Source organism: Haemaphysalis longicornis, unplaced genomic scaffold, assembly GCF_048455015.1.
Source record: "Haemaphysalis longicornis isolate Haplotype H1 unplaced genomic scaffold, Haemaphysalis longicornis Haplotype H1 scaffold_3, whole genome shotgun sequence".
NCBI lineage: Eukaryota > Metazoa > Arthropoda > Arachnida > Ixodida > Ixodidae > Haemaphysalis > Haemaphysalis longicornis.
Genome location: NW_027526335.1, coordinates 222,844,514 through 222,865,418, shown reverse-complemented (window position 1 = coordinate 222,865,418; position 20,905 = coordinate 222,844,514). Strand labels below are relative to the sequence as shown.

Below are 20,905 nucleotides of genomic sequence, written 5' to 3'. Positions count from 1 at the left end.
GGTGTTCGTTCTGCACGCTGCCCCCGCTGCCAGTGACCGTCGTGCCGATCCAGGAGTCTTTATGGGCAATCAGCCGGTGACGAATAAACCCACGTGGCCCGTCCCCTCCTAGTGGAGCGGTACAGCGCGAAGATTCCCTGCAGATTCCATGCGCGAAGAAAAGCTTGCTCGGCACGGACGTGGCAAAGACAAGTTGAAACGTTGGTGTTCGTTCTGCACGCTTCCCGCACTTATGACCGCACTTATATTTTTTAAGTAGCCTGTTCGAAAACAAGAAATTGAAAATTGGCAAGCCTCCCAGTAGTCCTAGACAAAAGCAGAATATATATGGCTTGTAAGGCTAGAAACTTGGGGGACTTGAAATACCATGACTGAAAAACCGCATGAAAAGACGGAAACACAGAGGGTGAAGGACAGAAATACGGCGAGGGCTCACAACAGAAAGTTTAATGTTTTACACGCAGTTACGCCGACCAACGTTATCAACAACCAAACAAAGATAAAAAGCGATACAAAAACACAAAACCATGGTGGAAAATGGTGCAAAGACACCACTTCAGAACTCTTCACATGTGTATCTGGTTGCCTGCTAACTACTAAACATGTAAGTTTCTTTGCAGGCAGTGCAATAGACGCCATGATCACGCACATTTCACCTAACCGCGCAATCTCCCACGCCTCAATAATTTCCCGAGCAGTTTCGTTGCGTTGACTTTATTTTGCGAAGAATAAAAAGTGTATGCACAAAAGTTAGCCTTAACCCGTATCTGCCATCACCCTGTGGGTGGTTATTAGCTCTGTCATAGCCATGAAACATACTTGTTTTGTCACAAATATGCGATAAAACGAGTATGAATGAATGTATAAGCATAAAACGAAAATCAACACCGATCCCAAGAAACACGCGCTAAGGATGACCATGCAAAACACTACGCAGAAACGCTTAAATCGGCACGAACATGCTGAGAAAATCAACGTACGCGACGTAATTTTGGGCGAACTTGTGTTCAGGCTGTCGTTTTTTGACAGGGCCATGCAAGCAGGCGCACTGCCCTTGTTGAGCTCTCTGCTGCTCCTATAATCAATTACTATTCTGTGGTATAATCTGAAAAACTCAATTATAATCCGAGCAGAGATAGCGAAGCTTGGGAAGTGTATCACCGCCTCTCCCTCGGCATTAAAACTCCTGCGGTAGAAGCATTCTCAATACACTCTTTCCCCGCAGCAATATCGCAGTATGTTTTTTTTTTCGCGGATCTTTGTCCCGTTCAAAATCATGACCGGAGAGTGGGATATTTCTTTTGTGCTTTTTTGTCATTTTCAACTCAAACAAGATTGATAGGCTTTTTCAAACAAAAGTTCTTGAAGGTTAGCGCTCGTTCCGTTCCTATTTTCGTCCTTGTTTTTACTGCGCTGTATGCGTATTTAACAAGAACTACGGACAAGACCAAAAGGCTCTCAATGACCTTGATGTTACTAGAATAACAATATTTCTTTATTGACTGTTGGTGTTTCTGAAGCCTTTTTATATATTGCGTTGTGTTTTCGTAACTTGGAGAAATACCTTGTACGGCTTCCCGGAACCTTCTTCCCATTCACCACTGTGACGTTGCACGACAACCGGGCCAATCGTAATATGAACGGAATAATCCGCTGCCACGCTTTCATCTTTACCAAAATGGCAAGTTGGACGAGCTTCTTTTCACTACCATAATACATCGCAGAGAAAATGAATTTTTATCCTTCTTTAACATAATTGGACGTCCGAACACGCGCTAAACAGGGTGCTTCGCGCTTCTCAGTTTTAGCTAGCAACACAGCTGTTGATAGCTTAGGTCTCCCAGGAATTTACGGTTATTATAAATACAGGCCATAATGGCGGTTACAGCATGTGTTGCGCGTGACACTCCAAAAGGTGAGAACCAAAATAGCTGCGGCTTAGCTTAGCTAACCCTGCATAATAAAATCAAAAGCTAGGTTTAGCCTGGTTAAGTCTTTGTTTCACTTGGTTAACCTTTAATTGCACTGTAATTATTATGCTGAGGTATACACTCACCGTTAAGCTAGGGGACAGGCTGCAAAGTATCCAACAGATGCGGAATTCGACGAAACACTATGTGCAAAATGTTTGCTTTCGCTCGTGCTTTCGCTCGGTTTTGAAGTATTCAACCTGAGCGAATTTTCCTCTGTGGTTACTGATGTTCGTAGAGTACTTGATACGGTTAAGGAAATCGAAGATAATTTTGCCGCAGAGCTAAACATAACGCAGATTCTACTTGTAGAAATACTTTCTGAATTAAGTGCAAACCATCAATCACGCTCTGGCTCTGACGAACCGCTCCTGCGAGGTAACAGTCTAGGCGCGTGGCATCGCGTTGCTAACAGGTCTTGACTGGTAAGCGCACTCACCTGGAAGCTTCGCGTCCGATACTGTCTTCGGGGCTTGAAATGGCACTCATTCCAATAGTACAGTAGTGTGCCTGGATATTTTAGTTTCAGACATATTTACAGCTTACTGCAAGCACGTCTAGTTGGCGCGACAGATCACACCACGTCTTTTTGTCGTAACCTATGTTTATTATTAGGTCATGGATATGACCGCAGATGAATCCCGAACACCGTTGATGCCAGCATCGTGGGCTAACTTATAAAACGCACTTGAAGGGTCGGAGAGTAGCCTCGGCACAGTATCAAACTCCAGCACTTTTCCTTCGTCCATCACGAGTATCCTGCAAATAAATGAAAACGCCTTCGAAATGTGCCAAGGCGGCACCACAGGCATACAAAAAAGTGACTTGATGGACCTTTCACTCTGCCCTCTGGTCGATGTTGCTTATCAAACCATACTAATGTTCTGCATGCAATTTATTCACTTGCTATACTTATCCTGTCCAAGCCCGCAACGAGCAATGTTGAGGTACCAAGCAATAAGGAGGGGTTTACATAGCTCGGGATCAAGTGTGTTTTATGGTGTATTTAAGTGTATTCTTATCTTTATAATTATCTCTGACTCTTGGTTGGGGTCACTACTTGGCCTATATACTCGCTTACCACTTCCACTGTTTTGCCACCTATCTGAAATCACTGCGCTCTCCCGAGGATATTGAGAATATGACTTAAGTTTTCTGCATATTAATTATCAGGCCCACGGGATGGGGAACAATCACATGTATGCACTTGAAGGCAGCAAGGCAATGTCATCACAAATAGGGATGAAATGTAGTCGAGGAGTTCTGTAGAGATCAGTGTAGCAGCCGCGACATTCAGAATAATACCGAACGAGGAAGTAGTTCAGAGGAGATAGGCATCCCACCAGTAACAACCGAAGAAGTAAGGAAGGCTGTGAAAGAAATGAACGGGAGCAAAGCACCTGGTGAAGATCAGATAACAGCAGACCTCATGAAGGAGTACGGGCAAATTGTACTAGAAAAACTGGCAAACCTGTATGCCCAATGCATAATGACCGCGAGTGTACCGGAATCTTTCAAGAGCGCGAGCATCATCCTAATGCATAACAAAGGTGACATGAAGGGCTTGGAAAATTACAGGCCGATCAGCTTGCTGTTAGTCGTCTACAAGGTACTTACCAAGGTAATCGCTAACAGAATTTACGGCACAGTCAACCTAAGGAAAAATCAGGGTTCCGTAAAGGTTGTTTAACAATGGACCATATTAACACGATTAATCAGGTGATAAAGACACGCGCGGAGTATACTCAACCCCTATATATAGCCTTCATAGATTATGGGAGGGCATTTGACTCGGTCGAAACCAGCAGTCATTCAGGTATTATGGAACCAGGGTGTAGATGAGCATTACGTAAGAATACCAGAAGATATCTACAATGGGTCCACAGCTACCATCGTCCTCCATAAGGAGAACTGCAAAATTCTGACAAGGAAGGGCGTCAGACCAAGAGACACAATCTCTCAAATTTTATTCACAGCATGTTTACAAGTGGTATTCGGAACATTGGATTGGGAGCAGATGAGGTGGGGGGGGGGGGGGGGGAGGGTTAATGGAGCATACCTCAGTAACCTCAGATTTGCTGATGACGTTGCCTTGCTAAGTAACTCGGAGGACGAATTGCAAAGCATGCTTACCGCACTGGACAACCAGAGTATAGAGCAGGAATATGTACCCTGATTAACGTGGAGTACGAAGAACATATTCAGACTACCTGTGATGTCCTGCCTAAAGCATCAACTTGCATATGGTAGTGTGATTACCCTAACAATATTAAATATTTGCGCACAAGCACTGCCTGGAAAAAATAGGCTTCCGGTCAAAGTTAGGTCAACGCAGCTTTTAACTGTCGCGTACTTTGCAAAGAAATATTCTATAACAAAGAAAAAACAGCGCAAAAGACAGGACGAAGTAAAGACAAAAAACCAGAGGCGCTGGTTTGTTGTCTTTACTCCATTGCTTCGGTTTCGACAAGTCAAAGCCTAATCCCCGAGTATTTACTGGAAGCGCCACGCTGCGGCAACCAGGAAAGACGTTGCGCATGGAAGACGGGTTAAGCACTTTGGTGCAAGTTGCGCGATATTGCCAGTGGCGGCTCCGCTTCTTCCTTCATGTTTTAGATGCGAACGCATCTCATTAACTCGCCTTGTCCCTGCATCCATCCGGCGTTGTCGGCGTCCACCCCTCCCCCATTCTCCTCGCCGCGCCAGCTGCGCTCTCCGCCGCTCACCCCCTCTCCTCTCCGATAGCGAACACTCTCTCGCGAGGGGCATTGGACTGGATTCGATTGGCTTGGCTGGGCTTGGCGTGGCTTGGATTGGATTGGATTGGATTGGCTTGGCTTGGATTAAAGTGGATTGTGTTGGACTGTGTTGCGTCATAGCCGCGACAGACGCACTGGCGCCGGCGCGTCCCCTCACCGTTATGCGCGCTATAAAACGCTGTGCCTGCGCTGCTCCGCTCCATCGTTCCAGCGCCGTTCCTCCGCTGTCCAACGCTGCAACGTGAACCCCCTATGCGTCGCATCTACACAGGGGTTCCCGCGAGGAGAGGTGGGAGTTTTTTCGATATTTTATAACTTATTCAAAAAAGAAAAGTCATGCGTAGGCGTGGTATATCCGTGTTCTCGGTGAGCTAATCTATCGATCCAGAGCAACTTGTATTTTGCGTTCAGTGTCCCTTGTGTTTATGGGTGCGTAGCGATAGGCGGGGACCATGTCAAAAGACGAACGAAAGTGGTGCAGAACATCTGTGCTTAATCCTGCACATGGGCGACGCGTTACGTCGTCGTTCAAGCACCAGTATTGGAACCAGCCTCCTGCTTCCAGCATTTATTCTCTCCAAGCACTGTGGGCGATCAATACCCCTGTCACACAGCAAATGTCTTTCAAAATGGATGACACTAGATGTTAATAACATTCGGTTTGGCCGTGCTGGTCTACACGGCGAAACACGAGTGATAGCATCGAGGATTAGCAAGTTCCCACAACGGCAAAATTATATTTCAAGTTCATGTACAGTGTTTTCATACATTATATTTTTTAGAACATAACAAAGAATTATTTTTAAAAATAAAATAAGACAATCACCGGATTAGGTGACATCAACAGACATCAAAAGCCGACACAAGTCCGCAAAAAAAAATCTGTATTAGGGTACTGCGCGTAATGGGGACGAGATTTTATTACTTGTTTGTCTTTGTTTATTTGAAAAACAACATGTAAGGTAAAATATAAGTTCTCTAACAGTTTTCAGAAACAGTCTTTTTTGGATTCTTACTAAACTGTCTTCTATAGTGACGTGAAACTGCTGTCGAGGCTACTCGTTTGGCGGCTGAATGAGCTCCCGCGCCTCAGTTAGCCGCTAAATGTCCTTCGCCTCAAATGTGATTCCGTATTCTCATGTAGCGGCCAATTAATGACATTAAGAGGAAATGACATTTGCCCTAAATGTCCTTAGATATGCTGTGTGACAAGGGTATAAGAAAGCGAGACTATCCGCAACGCTTTTTAAACGACGCGGCAGACACCTCTACGCTTGTGTAGGCGGAGCTGTTCGTGGGAGAGGGGGGGGGGGGATAGGTAGGTAGTTGCACTGTCGCTGTCCCAATTGTGCAGCATACGGGACGGCGAAACTGAGCGTTTGGTTTTAAGTGCGAATGCACTTTATAAGCGACCCCAAACCATCCACCGCCGGCGGCGGCGGCGGCGTCCGCAGTGCTCCTCTATATTTAAAAAAGAAACAGCATCCGGCGCCAGGTTTCGATCCGAGGACTTTGCGGCCGCAGCGCGACGCTCTACCGACCAAGCCACGGACGCGACGGTGGTATCAGTGTTAGTGACGCGCCTTATAGCTTTAACGCATTCAAACTACGTCGTCAGCGGCGTGCGTTGGCGACTCAGCGGCGTTATAGCGGCTTGATAACTGCGTGGTGTACACGTGATACTACAAACCCGATGGAAGAGATGGAAGAGAAGGCGGCGAGGCGGTGGGCTGCGGGGGCCGAGCGCAAGCGCCGCAAGCGGGCCGACAACCGTGCATTCGCACTTTCACATTCTCCCCCTCGGGGAAATGCGGGGGAATTTTTTCGCTGACATTTGGCTGAGCGGCGTCATACATCGTTTGCGAAAAGGAGCTTGCGGTGACAACCTTGCCGTGGGAAGTGGTTCGCAAATTCGTGTAATTATACGATATTCACTGTGTTCTCTTAATAATTTCAACACATTTTAGTTTGTTCCTATTCATAAAGTAAGTGTTCCGTTGTTTTTTGAGAGCCCAGTGCTAATTTCTTGCCAACCGCTTAATTAGTTTAGTAACGACGTAATGTGGTAGGAAGTACCAAACCAGCGATCGTTCGCCCAAGAGCTTGCTGCGACAACCAGCCTGCAGGAGGTCCGAAAAGCCATGTAAAATATGCGTAATTAGAACGTTTTCGGATATCTTTTTAATTGGGACATATATTAAGTCGTTTCTGCTCATACACAAGGCCATCATTGGTTTTTGAGACCCTATTGGTCATTGTTTGCAATTTTTTTTGTAGTTCACCTAATGTTGGCGTTGGCGTCAATTCCGGCGATAGCGTGTTTCAGCGGACGCTTAATTAGCACTGCTCTTGTTCCCGCGGACGCATAGTGCCCGGCAGGGAAAATCGCCCCATGAGCCTTGCGACTATTGCGTTAAAAGTATGAATTAATGAGATCGACCTCGTGCGCTGGAAGTAGGCGGACATGCCCTCCGCGGCCAGAAACGTGCGCTCAAGTTTTGCTAATTTATAACGGCGTTCAGCGTGCTTTATTAGTATCACAATGGTTTGAAAAAAGCCGCAGCTTTATGTTTCCTCCTGTAAGCTGAGAAGCTCGCTCCCGCGCGCACCGTTGGCGCACGGGTAAGTGGTGCAGAGTGTGCACATTCGCTCGCTGCATTCAAACCACTCCTTCATCCAAGGAGCTGTCTTCTCTCGGGATGGCTGAAAACAGGGGCTTCAGCGGAGAACTTTGCAGCAAACAGAACAATATCGAACTGTAGCGTAGCCTATACACATCGTCCTCAACACTGTAGCCCCCAACGAACAAACCTTGAAATAACAGCTCAGTGCACTCGCTTTTGTTTCTCATGATGGTTTACCCCGACCAACTGAGTGTGTCTGCACCTACATGTAGCCTATAGCGAAAACTTTCCTGCCAAAATCCCCCCCCGGTGACATCACTTCTGTGCCCCACGTGAGGACACTGAGCACGGTTCTGTGTTGGTCCACGAACGACGTCGCGAAGATCACAACGGGCGCGAAATCGCAGCATGAAGGATGTTTTAGGCTCGTGCAGCACGAAGGTAGTTGCACTGTCACTGTCCCAATTGTGCAGCATACCGGATGGCGGAACTGGGCGCTTTGGTTTTTCGCTAACGTTCGGCCGCGTGGCGTCATACATCGTTTGCGAAAAGGAGCTTGCGGTGACAACCTTGTCGTGGGAAGTGGTTTGCAAATTCGTGTAATTATACGATATTCACTGTGTTTCCTTAACAATTCCAACACATTTTAGTTTGTTCCTATCCATAAAGTAAGTGATCCGTTGGTTTTTGAGAGTCCAGTGCTAATTTCTTTCCAACCGTTTAATTAGATTAATTACATGTTTACAAGCGTTTATTTACATGTTGTTTTTCAAATAAACACAGTGCGGCGCGGGGTTGTGATGCTCTTGTGTGTTCCCTGAGAGGCTCTGGACCAGACTCCAGCTTCTTACTGCCTCTCTTGCTATTTTGTTCTGTAAATGTGTGCGCGTGCGTTCGTTTAATGGTTATTCTTTCTTTTTTCATCTCTTTTCATGAGTACTATTTCTTTTAGCATTCAACTTTCATTAAAAATTCACCAGCCATCTGAAGTAGCAACGCCAACATTATGCAGGGATGACCTCTTCGGTGTCATTAAAGAACTCTCTCTCGGGCCCCCCAGGATTGTACTGGAGCGGTTAAGCCGCAAGCAAGGAAAAGTGGCCAATAAAAATGGATTTTTAGCATAGACTAAGTCTCAGGCTAATACAACTCGTCTCGGTGGATCGAAGTAATACCAGGGCTCTTCGATTTACAATCTTGGACTCAGCGCGGACTCCCCAAGAAGCAGTCCGGCGTTCGATTTTCCCATGCATCCCTATGGCTTCGGAAAATCCTCAGACTACCCGTGGACTATCCGCGGTGAGTCCGAGACTGTAAATCGAAGAGCCGCACTCAATAACAATACGTTCGCTTTGAATGAGAAGACGATTGTTTGCAACTTACCAACCCAACAACTCCGTGCAGCAGTGTTCTTCAAACTTAACTCGTTTGTTTTATTTGCGTGTACAACGTTCACGAAGTTCTTTATGGGCTGCATCTTTCGCCAAGCAGCTCGATGATTGGCCGGAAATTGGGAAAGTTCAAGATTGGTGTTATCCTTCGGTACGAAGGTCCCAGTGTGTAACGGGATCATTGCCTTTGCGCAGATTATTATTACGAATGCATGGACGTAACAGTCTCACTTGAAGCCAATTTATCTCTACAAAATAGGAGCTGAGTGCCTGAATTACGTACTGCGCTACTGGGCACAAAGTTGCGGTTTGATTCCCAGCAACGGCAGCCGCTTTTGCCATCAAGTAAAAGCAGGTCAGCAGAGCGATAAAGCAGCACAGTCGACTTTCGGTAATTTTAAGTCGCTTAATTTGAATTATTGGTTAATTTAAAGTGATGTTGACGTGATGCGCCCGGGATTTTGAAATCGATAGCGTGGCAGGGGTTTGGAAAAAGTAAAGGAGAGCAAGCTACAATATACCAGGAAATATATATATCCAGGAGCTATATATATCGGCGCTCGTGTGTGTGTTCTCCCTCGTCCTTCGTTTTTTCGCGCTGTTTTGCTTCAGTTCATAATGAACCAACTGGCCCCACTTCAGACATTAATACCAGGAAAGCGTGCTCAACGGAGTCCGCGTTCGTCAGGGCGCAGAGATTTATCTATCATTTCAATAAACTTTGCTTCTTGAGGTACAAGATGAAGATGCTGAACTTGGGCATCGGTCAGTGCAGAAATTGTGGTTGGGGCATATTCCTCGAACGAGGCAATTTTCCTCCGCTGGGATGGTTTCGCTCGGGCAGTTTTCCACCCACAACCAGGCACGGCCATCAACGACTAGGACAATACAGCGTAGAATCAGTAGGTTCTTAACGGTACATCCGGAGACCACTGTTCCTCGGCTACACGCCATCAGCCGCGCCGGCTAGTTTCCCGGCGGAGGCGAGCAACGTTATGGAAACCAGCGCACGCGCTGAGTCGGGGGTGTGAGACTACTGTCAGAGGCCGGAGAGCCGGAGAGCCGAGGCCGGAGAGCCTGAACTGGCTCTACCAAGGCTTCAAACGAGCCTGACCGAATAGTGGACGAAGTAATAACAATAAACCTTGCCAAAAGTGGTGGTATGACGTAGTCTTCGAAAAGAGAGCGCGCCGATTCTAGTCAAGTCGTCATTTAGGTGACATCATCTTGCAGGTGGATTTCTCCATTCGCGCAATTAGCACTATCGCCAGATTCGTTGAGGGAGTCAATTTCCATGTACTGGCTCTACCAAGGCTTTAAACGAGCCTGACCCAATGGTGGGCGAAGTAATAACAATAAATCTTGCCAAAAGGGCTGGTACGACGCAGTCTTCCAAAAGAGAGCACGCCGATTCCAGTCAAGTCGTCATTTAAGGTGGATTTCTGGCAGGTGGATTTTTCCATTAGCTCAATTAGCACTATCACCAGACTCGTTGAGGGAGTCAATACCCACTATGACATCGTGTGTGGAAAGTGACAGCGTGGTCAAGTCTGTCTTGAAAGCCTTTCCACAGAGATGCACACCTTCAGAGCAGGTCCCAAGCGGACACAACACTTCACCTACAACTCTACGAAACGCAACCGGGTGATCTCTATGCAACGTAACCTTTCGGCGTAAAATTTTTAAATCCAAAATCATCACAAAACCGCAATCCCGTGTCCACTAGAGCACTTGTGGGAGTCCATCAACCATAACGTCCGTTTTGCTGTTTAATATTAACACAGGCAGATGTATTTCCGGAGACCACTGTTCCCCGGCTACACGCCATCGGCCACGCCGGCTAGTTTCCCGGCGGTGGCGAGCAACGTTATGGAGACCAGCGCACGCGCTGAGTCGGGGGTGTGAGACTACTGTCAGAGGCCGGAGAGTTTTTACGACCAGATTGCTGCAATGTGTCCTGCCTAGGTGGAAGTTCTGACGGCGCTAGTCTGTCGCCGCCGAAGTCACGAGCATATGTGGTGTGCGAGAATAGAGGTTCTTGTTTGACTCTCGCTGTTTGGCGGCGGAGGCAGCGGCAATAACGGGCGATGTGTCCAACGTATCCACAATCGTGGCAGACGGGATCTGCTCTATTTATTTATTTATTTATTTATTTATTTGAAGTGCTCACCAACAGCACAGGGCCTTCTCGGGTGATGCACCACATACATAGGTACAAAGAATACGAACAGGCAACATACATAGATGCATGGATACAAGGAATACAAACAGTACAAATATGGGCAGCGTATAAATAAAAAATTGGTAAATGTGGAAGTGCAGATAGATATATACAAAAGTGTAGTGTTATCGAAGGAGACACAAACATTTTTGAACGGTAAAGGCTCGGAGGACGTGTCTGGAGTATGCAGAGGAGAACACGTACGAACATGGGCAAGGTAGCGCTGTATGTGAGGAAACACGAGAGCAGGGAGAGAAGTGCAGGAGCGACCTCTGCACAGCATGCGTATTCAAAATATCATACATTTCAGAGAGCGCTTAAACAGTACCAAATCGCTGCAAAAAACGTCTATAGGAGATAGAAACAGACTGTTATAGGTGAGCTGGCACCGGCTGGCTGGTGCCAAACTCATTGATCTGTCTACATCAAAGCATCCATGCGGCCGTAGTGGTCTGCTTGGCACTCGCAGATGGACAGAGCTTACGAGGCAAGGGCAGTCGAACTTCGAGTGAATACAATTAAATAGAAAAGCCAGGTCGCGCCTGGAGCGCCTCGCTGATAGCTCATCTAAATTCAAGATCTTCAGAATCCCACCGTGCTCATATCGGCTCATAGGTGAGTGGCGAGAAAATACGGTTCTAGTAAAGCGCTTCTAAATCCTTTCTAGTCGAAGGGAGGACGAAGGGCTTAAACAATTCCAAATTTCACTAGGAAAGTCGAGCTTGGGCAAAATGAGAGCGCGATACAGTGAAACAAAGCATGATCGGTCGGTGAAATCTCTGGTCACGCGGGAAATTAGCCAAGCGTGCGGAAACAGGAGTTGGTGAGATAGTTCACATGCGCGTTAAAGAGCAGTTTCGCATCCATCATTACGCCCAAATCGCGCACTACGGTAGCGCGTTTTACAGGTTCACCGAGCAGCAAGTACGTAAAAGTGAGCGGGGAAGACTTGCGAGTGTATGATATTACGATGGTTTTCGAGAGGTTAAGTTTTAAATAGTTGCAGTCACACCATGCAGAAACTGTGTTGATGTCATTTTGCAGCAGCACACGATCGTAAGGTGAAGAAATAGTGCGATAGAGCTTCATATCGTCGGCATACTGGGACAGCGAACAGTGCTTAATAGCGGGGTGTATGTCATTAACAAAAATATTAAAAAGGAGAGGGCCCAGTGTCGAGCCTTGGGGTACCCCTGAGGTCATCGGGAAGGGCCTGGAAGTAGCGCCTTCGTAACTAACACAATTGGACCTGCCTCTTAAGTAGCTGCCGAACCACTGCCAGAACTCAAGGGAAAGACCGTATGCGGACAATTTGCGAAGTAGTAGATCGTGATTAACAATGTCGAAGGCCTTGCTACAGTCAAAATATACTGTATCTACCTGTTGGCGAGACAGTACTGGAGGACCGATGTCATTTAGAAAAGAAGCAAGATTTGAATCTACCGACCTTCCGGGCATGAAGCCGTGTTGGTTGAAATGAATTAGTGGATGCATAGCTGATAAAAGGTATCGATGCAAGACCTTTTCGAGGACTTTGGAAAATGAAGACAGAAGAGAGATTGGCCTATAGTTTGCTGGGATTGTGGCGCTTCCGGATTTGTGCAAAGGGAAGATGGAACCAATTTTCCAGTCAGTTGGAAAATGTTGCTCAACCAGTGACATACGTATGATGTGACAGAGCAAAGGGGTAAAACAGTGCAACAACCCTTCACGATGAAGCAAGGAATGCTGTCACAACCTGCCGACTTTTTCGATGGGAGTTTGCGGATGGCGGACACAACATCGTTTTCGGTTACGTTGGGGATTGGCAAGGCAGGACCGTGAGAATCGAAATCCAGTTCGCTGCCGCTGTCGTGAGAGGTCGAGTATGTCGAAGAAAAATGACGTGCGAAAAGTTCACACACGCCTTCAGGGTCAGACACAATCTTGTCACCATCCTGAAGGGTTATGCTTTCGCGTGCATGACGTGTGCGGAATTTGACTTACCGCCAAAACTCCCGAGGGGAGTGGGTAAGAGATGTTTCAGAGTAGTCCGTAAACATCTTTTTATCCCGGGCAAGGAGCTTTTTCACTGAGGAGCGCCATTCTCTGAAGCTAGCGAGAGCAGACGGGTCATTGTGGGCCTTAAACAAGCGGTGAAATTGACGTTTTCTTCGAAGCGCGCCTTGCAGCTCATGGCTAAACCAGAATGGAAATTTAGAGGAGCGAATTCCCCGCTTTGGGATGTGTTGGTCCATGAAGTAATGAACAGTTTGGGTTAGCTCCTGGACGGCCACGTCCACACAGGGCGCGTTGTATACAGAGGTCCAGTCTGCGCTGTTGAGCGAATGGTAGAGAGATGTGTAATCTCCGCGAGCAAAGTCGTGTCTGGGAGTTGAAACGCTGTTGTCGTGCGCCACGCATATGTGGGCTGAGGCTCTGAAAGGAGGGTGCCACGCGTCAACGGCCACAATAGGTTCGGGGAACTGATCGACAACAACAGAGTTAAGGTTTGTGAAAACAGTGTCTAGTACGTTTCCAGCAGGGTTTGGGTGCAAGACGGCAGGCTGGATGTTATTGAAAGAAAAGAAGTTAAACAAATGAGCTGCTTTGGACTCTCCGCTGGTATTTTGTGCGGGGTCCCACCAAGAGCCCGGCCAATTAAAGTCTACGTGTGACCGTCGCTACACTCGAGGGTAGCGACGCGAGCTTGAGTACCGGAACGCGAATGTAGGGTTGAAGGAGCCTACTCTCGGCGATGTGAACTCTGAGCGACGTTGAAATTAGACGAGTGCTCGTGGTTCGGAAGAGTCCAGAGGCTCTTGGATTACACGGCCATTGCGCACGTCATCAGGACGTAGGGTTCTTGCGAGTTCTCGCAGGATATGACGCAAATCTCACCAAAGTCGGCTGACGGGGCCACGACAACTTCAGCGACAGTGGCGACTGGCAAAGCGTCCAAACTCGGTCGCAACGCGACGCGCCTTCAAAGCTTCCAGTGTCCTGCAGTGCTAGATTACATCGGGCGTATTGTTGTTTTTGCCTATCAAGAAGTTGTAAAGATTTTCGGCGATACTTTTAAGAATGTGACCGACCTTGTCTTCCGCATCTTCTACATCGCCGCATCTACGATGTGTGCCGTGCATGTTTCCCCCGAGAGTGGAGCTTTTTGAAGTACACTCGGCCCAACCTTCTTCCATCTTGCACGTCTGGGAGGTGCATGTTGGAGAGCAGAAGGAAAGGATGCCGGCGACAGGAATGTCAGCTCCCATGTGAGGAGACCACAAATGAGCTCATGACAGTACGGCTCATGACACTGGGCAGCGTCGTGTGCCATACTTAACGCGAACATTGGTGCTCTCCCTTTTATTGGGGCAGCCGAAACGTGAACGTTTTATTCTTTGTTTGTCGCTGGTGTCCTTGACTTTTTTTGTTCATGATTTTAGGAGGAGCCCTCCTGAAATCACCCGCTCCCAGCCCATGATGACTGTTCTTACGAAAATTAATCACCGTATGTCGTGTCAACACAAACCCGCAAATGTTATAACGCTGTCAACGCGGCAATATTCCACGCTATGTGCATCGCTAATTTTAGAGAATGTTTGAGCGGCAGTTCGCATAGCAGCACCGCCCTTCATTCACTCGGTGCTAGGAATCTCAACGAGTGTTTCGCTTAAGTGTGCTCACCTGTCATAGTCCAGGATGGTGTGTATGCGGTGCGCGATGGTGAAGAGGGTGCAGTGCGCAAAGACATTCCTCAGCGCCACCTGTATGAGCCGGTCTGTGTCCCCATCCATCTGCGAAGTGGCTTCGTCCAGCACCAGGATCTTGTTGCCCCTCAGGAAGGCACGGACCAGGCAAACGAGCTGTCGCTGGCCCACACTGCGTTCGCAAGAGGAAAAAAGACGAAATTCAGCTTTCTATCGTTGGCTTAGCATTTTAGGTGCAGCAAGCGAATCACCAGGAGGTGATGACGCTGAACGGGTCATCGCCTCCTGGTAAACATGAGGCTGAGCTGTGAGATAGGAGCATGAAGCGTGGTAAAAGCTGAGCACGACAGGAGATGAGCTGGGAGAGAGGAGCGTGAATGTTTACTGCACCGGGCGGCACACGGAGGAAAGATGGAACGCGAGTCACTCAAGTGTATGTGCAAGGTAGCGCTCTAGCGGGGAAGCGCCTCTTGGGCATTTTGCGTAGTCGTCTCTCTGGGGCGTGAACACTAGTCGGGGAATGTCGGCAAAAGTTTTCGCTGACATTCTTAGCAGAGCGGCACAGCCGAGAACTGAAGAGTGTGTGGCTACCCTGGCGCCGCCTTTGCTCCTCTGGTCACCACAGTCATGTGCCCCATTGCGCGCCATCTCAACGGGGGACTCCCGCTGCCGCTTGTACGCGTTCGAAAATCATGTGTGCAGCCGGTGAAAAAAAGGAATGGGAAGGAAATGCTCACACTGGAGGACAAAAAAGCCGCAGGCAGCCGTGCAAGCCGTGAGCCGAGCGATACGGGTGGACTGCTCACACATTCTGAAAGAAGACCCACCAAAAAATCCTCAAACTGATTTGATATGTCTTCTAAGGGACTTCACGGATAGCCGCTACAGGACGTTTATTAGGCGTAGCAGCCCTCGTAGCAGCCCTTGTAGCAGCAGCCAGGCAGGAACACGAGCCCCCGAGAAGAAAGATGATGATGAGGATGACTATCAGAGGAAGATGAGGTATGGGATAGCGGCCACTGGGTAACTGTGGTAGCGGTCAATGTCCCAAAGGGGTGGCGCACGACTAACTGCTCACATCAATTTCCACCTCCGGACGAGGCGGCCGCCCGGCCGCAAGTGTTGGGGAAGCGCGGCGCACGAACTGCTTTAGGCGTGAGACGTGCACGACTTCTGTGCCACGGTAGCAGCGGTCCAGCGGGGTGCAAGTAGGGGCGACACGACAGTTCACTGGGGAGGTTTTTTCAAGCACTCTGTAGGGACCCGTGAAGTGGAGCAAAAATTTCTCACATAATCCTGGCCTACGCGTGGGAGTCCAAAGTAGCCCCTCGTCGCCAGGCCGGAACAGAACGGCCCGGTGAATGGTGTAGTAGCGATACTTTCGATCCTGTTGGCTGGTTTCTGTATTCAGACAGGCAGCTCGGCGGCAGTGGTTGAGGCGGGAGACGAACTGCTCAGAGAGCGGGCGGGGTTGATGCGGGTACAGGAGCCGATAAAAATGAAGCGTCGAGCATGAATGGTGGGTCGCGGCCGTAGACGATGAAAAATGGAGAATAGCCGGTCGTTCTTTGAGCTGCAGTGTTATAGTCGAACGTAACGAACGGGAGAATTGCGTCCCAGTTGGTATGATTAGGCTGTATATACATTGAAATCATATCAGAGAGAGTCCGATGAAATCGTTCAGTCGACCCGTTTGTCAGTGGATGATAGGCGGATGTAGGTTTATGAACAGTGTTCGACGTATACGCAGAAAGTCTTCAACAATAGTCGATAAAAAAGTCTTGCCCCGATCGCTTAAAAGGACATGAGGGGCACCATGACGCAGTAGTATGGAACGCAAGAAGAAATCTGCGACCTTTGAAGCACATCCAGAGCAAATGGGTGCACACTCCGCATAACGTGCTAAATGGTCCACGGCGGTTACAATCCAGCGGTAGCCAGAAACTCTGCAGGGGAACGGTCCGTAAAGGTATATGCCAACGGTTTAGAATGACGTCGAAGGACAAGGAAGTGGCTGCAACAGTCGGGCAGGTGGTGATGTGTACCGTTTGCGCTGCTGACACGAAGTGCACGAAGCGCCGTAGCGGGCCACGTAGTTAGAAAGGCCACACCAAAAGAAACGACCGCGGACGCCGATCATATGTTCTGTCAAAGCCTAGGTGACCCGCTGTGGCATCGTCGTAAAGGGCCTCTAAAATATGCGTCTGGATGGTGCGTGGTGCAACCGGAACCCGTTCGTGGCCAGATACGTGATGGTTGATACGATGCAGCGCACCATTGAGAAGTCGGAAGCTCTGAACTTGATGGCGGGACCGACTGTTAGGAAGCTGCGTTGAGGCGGTAAGCCGGTCGATTATAGTATGGCAGTAGAGGTCTTGTCTTTGAAGTTCTGGGAGACGTGACAGGTCAAACGATCTGCAGTTGATAGGTGCGAGAGGGAGCACCTTGTCTGGTGGCACCGATGTTGAAATAGTGTCAGGCGGCTGCAGCGGGCAACGCGAAAGACGTCGGCATCGAGATGCTTCTTCCCGGATCGGTATGTGACAGTGAAGTTGAAGTATCCAGCGTCCCAGGCATCCTGCTAAATTCTTGAGCGTCTGCAACCAGCATAGCGTCCGTCACGACCGCGAAGTGTCTGCCGTAGAGGTAGGGTCGAAACTTGTGGACGGCCCCAACCACCGCAACACTCCTGCTCGGTGATACTATAGTTCTCCGCGGAACTGAGGGGGCGACTGGCGTATGAAATAACCCGCTCCCAACGCTGTTGATCTGACTGCAAGAGAACCGCACCGATCCCATGACCACTAGTGTCAGTATGAAGAATGACAGGGCTCGCTTCATCAAACTGGCACAGTATAGGCCCTGAACTCAGCGGGGCCTTCAGCTACTGAAAAGCCTCTTGGCAGTCGTCCGACCATTGAAAGGAAGTTACGGACTGGAGGAGCTTGTGGAGCGGTGAAACAACTGCGGCGGAGTTGCCTACAAAACGGCGGAAGTAAGACGCCAGGCCAAGAAAACTACGCAAAGCCTTTGTTGCTGAGGACGTGGGAACTCGACGACAGCAGCCACCTTCTCTGGGTCAGGTCGGATACCCTCGTTGCTCACGACGTGTCCTGAGACGTTGATGCTTCGGCTGGCGAAATGGCATTTCTTAGTATTTAGCTGAAGGCCCGCACTGGCGTGGCACGAGAGGACCTCATCCAGCCGTCTCAAGTGCTCAGCAATGCTTGAAGAAAAAATAGCAATATTGTCCAGGTAACATAGACACGTCTTCCATTCCCCTGAGTATAGTGTCTATCCTGCGCCCAAACGTTGCAGGAGCGTTACAAAGTCTAAACGGCACCACATTGAACTCGTAGAGTCCATCAAAGGTGGCGAAGGCTGTCTTTTCTTTATCGGCCTCGTGCTTTGGTATCTGCCAATAACCGGAGCGGAGATCGAGGCTGGAGAAATATTCCGCTCCTTGTAGACAGTCCAAGACCTCATCAATGCGAGGCATTGGATATAGATCCTTCCGCGTGATTATATTCAGTGCGCGGTAGTCGATGCAAAATCGAACAGACCCGTCTTTTTTTTGTAGCAAGACCACAGGGGATGACCAAGGACTCTTAGATGGACGTATATTTTGCGCTGTAGCATGTCGGCAACATTGTCGCTGACGATTTTCTGCGCAGATGAGGATACCAGGTATGGGCGGTGGCGAATAATACGGGATCCGTCTGTTTCAATGCGATGCGTTGCCACGGATGTCTGACCAACTGTAGGGCATTGAGAGTCAAATAAAGCTTTGTGCCTGTGCAGAAGATTTGTGCAGAAGATTTGCAGAAGATTTCACTCAGTTCGCACACGAAAATACGGCCGCAAGTGCAGTTTAGTGTATCCGACTGCGAAGACGGGGAAGCAGAGACTTTTCACGTCGCGGTACGTGCGCACACGCACAAAAGTATGTGTAGATTTTTTTAAAATCTATTCACAGCAGCCTATAACAACATGAAGGCGAAAGAAACATTTTTACAAAAACGGCAAAGCCCTCTAAACTGCGCAGAATTAAGGTAGGATGTAGGTCGTTAGTAAAAGCGGACTCAGAGTGAACGCCCCTAATGATTCACTACCATCTCAACAAAGGCGAATGCAAGGACGCCAGCGCAGCGGTCGAAGGACGGCATTTGCGAATGAAGCGCTCTGTGTACTGCCGCGAACCGTGCGCAAGCCCTCTGTGCAGTTATTGCACGACACAGTCACCGGAATGCTAGAACGGAACTATCGTAACAGAGCAGTTTGAAATGTCCACGCTCGATCCTTTCGCATTCACGAGCTATGCTGAGGTGTTACAGCATGCCGCACACGTAAACAAAAACCGTGCTGTGCGTATGCGCCAGCGGCATCCACCCCGCAAATATCCCCTTGTAAACAAATATATAAAACAAAACACCCTCACTAGTACGTGTTGGTAAAACGGGGCTCTATAGAAATCCTATAAATGCTACCAAAGAGCGATTGCGGCGCAAAAACAAGAGCAAACTGCACGAAAAACTGCAGCAAGCGGCCCGAAGCGTTGCGAGAGCGTCTGCTCTGAAGCAGCCAACAAAAATGGCGGCACCGCGGCGGAGTTAAAGGGACCGCGGCGCCGCGGGAGAGGGGAAACAAAAAAGAGGAGGGCAGCGGAGAATGAGGGAGCAGTTGGCGCTGCCTTAGTAATTTTGGGGACCTTATCCCTCTAGCGGCCCGATTCGAAAGCAGTCGCGGGAGTTTCGGGCCCACTCACCATTGTCGCCGTTGCTTTTGCGGCACATTCGCGACTTACAATTCCCGTTTTTATGCGTTGAAATACATATTTCTGTGGAGCAGTCACTTTTTTCGCAAATGTTGTGTATTTACGAGAGCGTAAATGCTTCTAACGCGATGTTAGTGTGGTACATTCGGTCCGCAAAAGCACCAGGCGCCTGTCAGAGGCCGGGTTCGCTATACCCATATATGAATGAAGCTGATTGTAATTCCACTGCCCTGAAATCTACTAACAGTACCTCCGAAAGCAGCATTCGTTCAGATACTCATGCCACAGAAATCGGTTTCATGTGCTTACATAATCTAGCCGAGCACAGCTCGCCAGTTGCGCTTCATATCTCAGATATTGATCAGTGACTACCCTGAACAAGCCATTGTGCATAAATTCAACGGACATTCACAAAATAAGTACCAGTGTTGCGGAATGGGCATCGCCACTCCATTCCAGTTCCATTCCGAGGATTTAGAATTTGTAGTGATTCCATTCCTTTTAATTACTCGGAACGATAGAGTTTGGCCCATTCCCACTGCTGGAATGGACGGGTAGTTTAATTATATTCCTTTAATTCCTCCACGTAAAAACTGCCTCAGGTGCTCTATCGAGTTACCGAGGAACGCAACATGAATCTGACGTATCATACGGGTAGAAAACTGCAAAAGTATGCAAAATGTGTAACTTGTCACCGAAGTTGGGAGGTGGTAGCAGGTTGGTTACATATCTCGTGCCGAACACCTACCCAATGAAAAAATTTACCGTGCCTTCCTAACGAAAATAGAGAGAAGCGTGAAAGCTAAAAATGCGTCCAACTTTCGCTGAAACTGCGTCTAACCGACCGTCAAGCTTTAAACACCCAAACCGCAACGAAGAACGAACCCATGCGACGATTTTTGGCGTACTAAGTAAACAAAACTACGAAATATCTGAATGTACACCGTTACGTGGTTTATGAGATAAAGGTGTACTATTGTACTCCTTTTTAATGATCTCCGCGTGTTTTGTCTTTTTATAACCGTTTGTTTTTCGTAATTTCCAGTAAGCATTTGGCACAATGGAAGCCCAGTTTGAGAGAGAGAGAGAGAGAGAGCGAGAGACAGACAGAGAGAGAGAGAGAGAGAGAGAGAGACTTAATTTGCGGTGCCCGCTTTCATGCACGCACGCACGCGCCGTGTGTGTAGCGACCTTTTCAGAGTTTTTCGATCGAGCAACCGGTCTATGGGGGAATATTGTCACGAAGCCAGAGACGACGCAATTGCCTTGAAGGAAAACACGTTTATTGGAGCGAACTTGTGCTCCCCTAACAACACAAAGAATACACAGGCGGCGAAGCAGCAGTCAACAAAGTGACGTGTGCGGGCGAGCGTCGATGATCGGAATGCTGTGGCGTCTGCTCTGCAGGCTTTCATCTTTCGGTGCGAGTGTTTCTGGAACCGTCGATTTATATCAAGAACATTGTAGATCAGAGAAG

General features: G+C 48.4%; 1 protein-coding gene across 1 annotated transcript in view; it reads right to left on the bottom strand.

Annotated features, from left to right (window-relative positions):
* Positions 1-2,464: 2,464 nt before the first annotated feature.
* Positions 2,465-20,905, bottom strand: part of LOC144176002 (ATP-binding cassette sub-family C member 2-like) — a 327,158-nt gene continuing 308,717 nt past the window's right edge. The window contains exons 25-26 of the mRNA XM_077705088.1: positions 14,632-14,826; positions 2,465-2,729 (exon numbers count right to left, since the gene is read on the bottom strand). Of these exons, the coding sequence (XP_077561214.1) occupies positions 2,582-2,729; positions 14,632-14,826 (343 nt within the window). The 3' untranslated portion in view covers positions 2,465-2,581. The remainder of the gene's footprint in view (positions 2,730-14,631; positions 14,827-20,905) is intronic.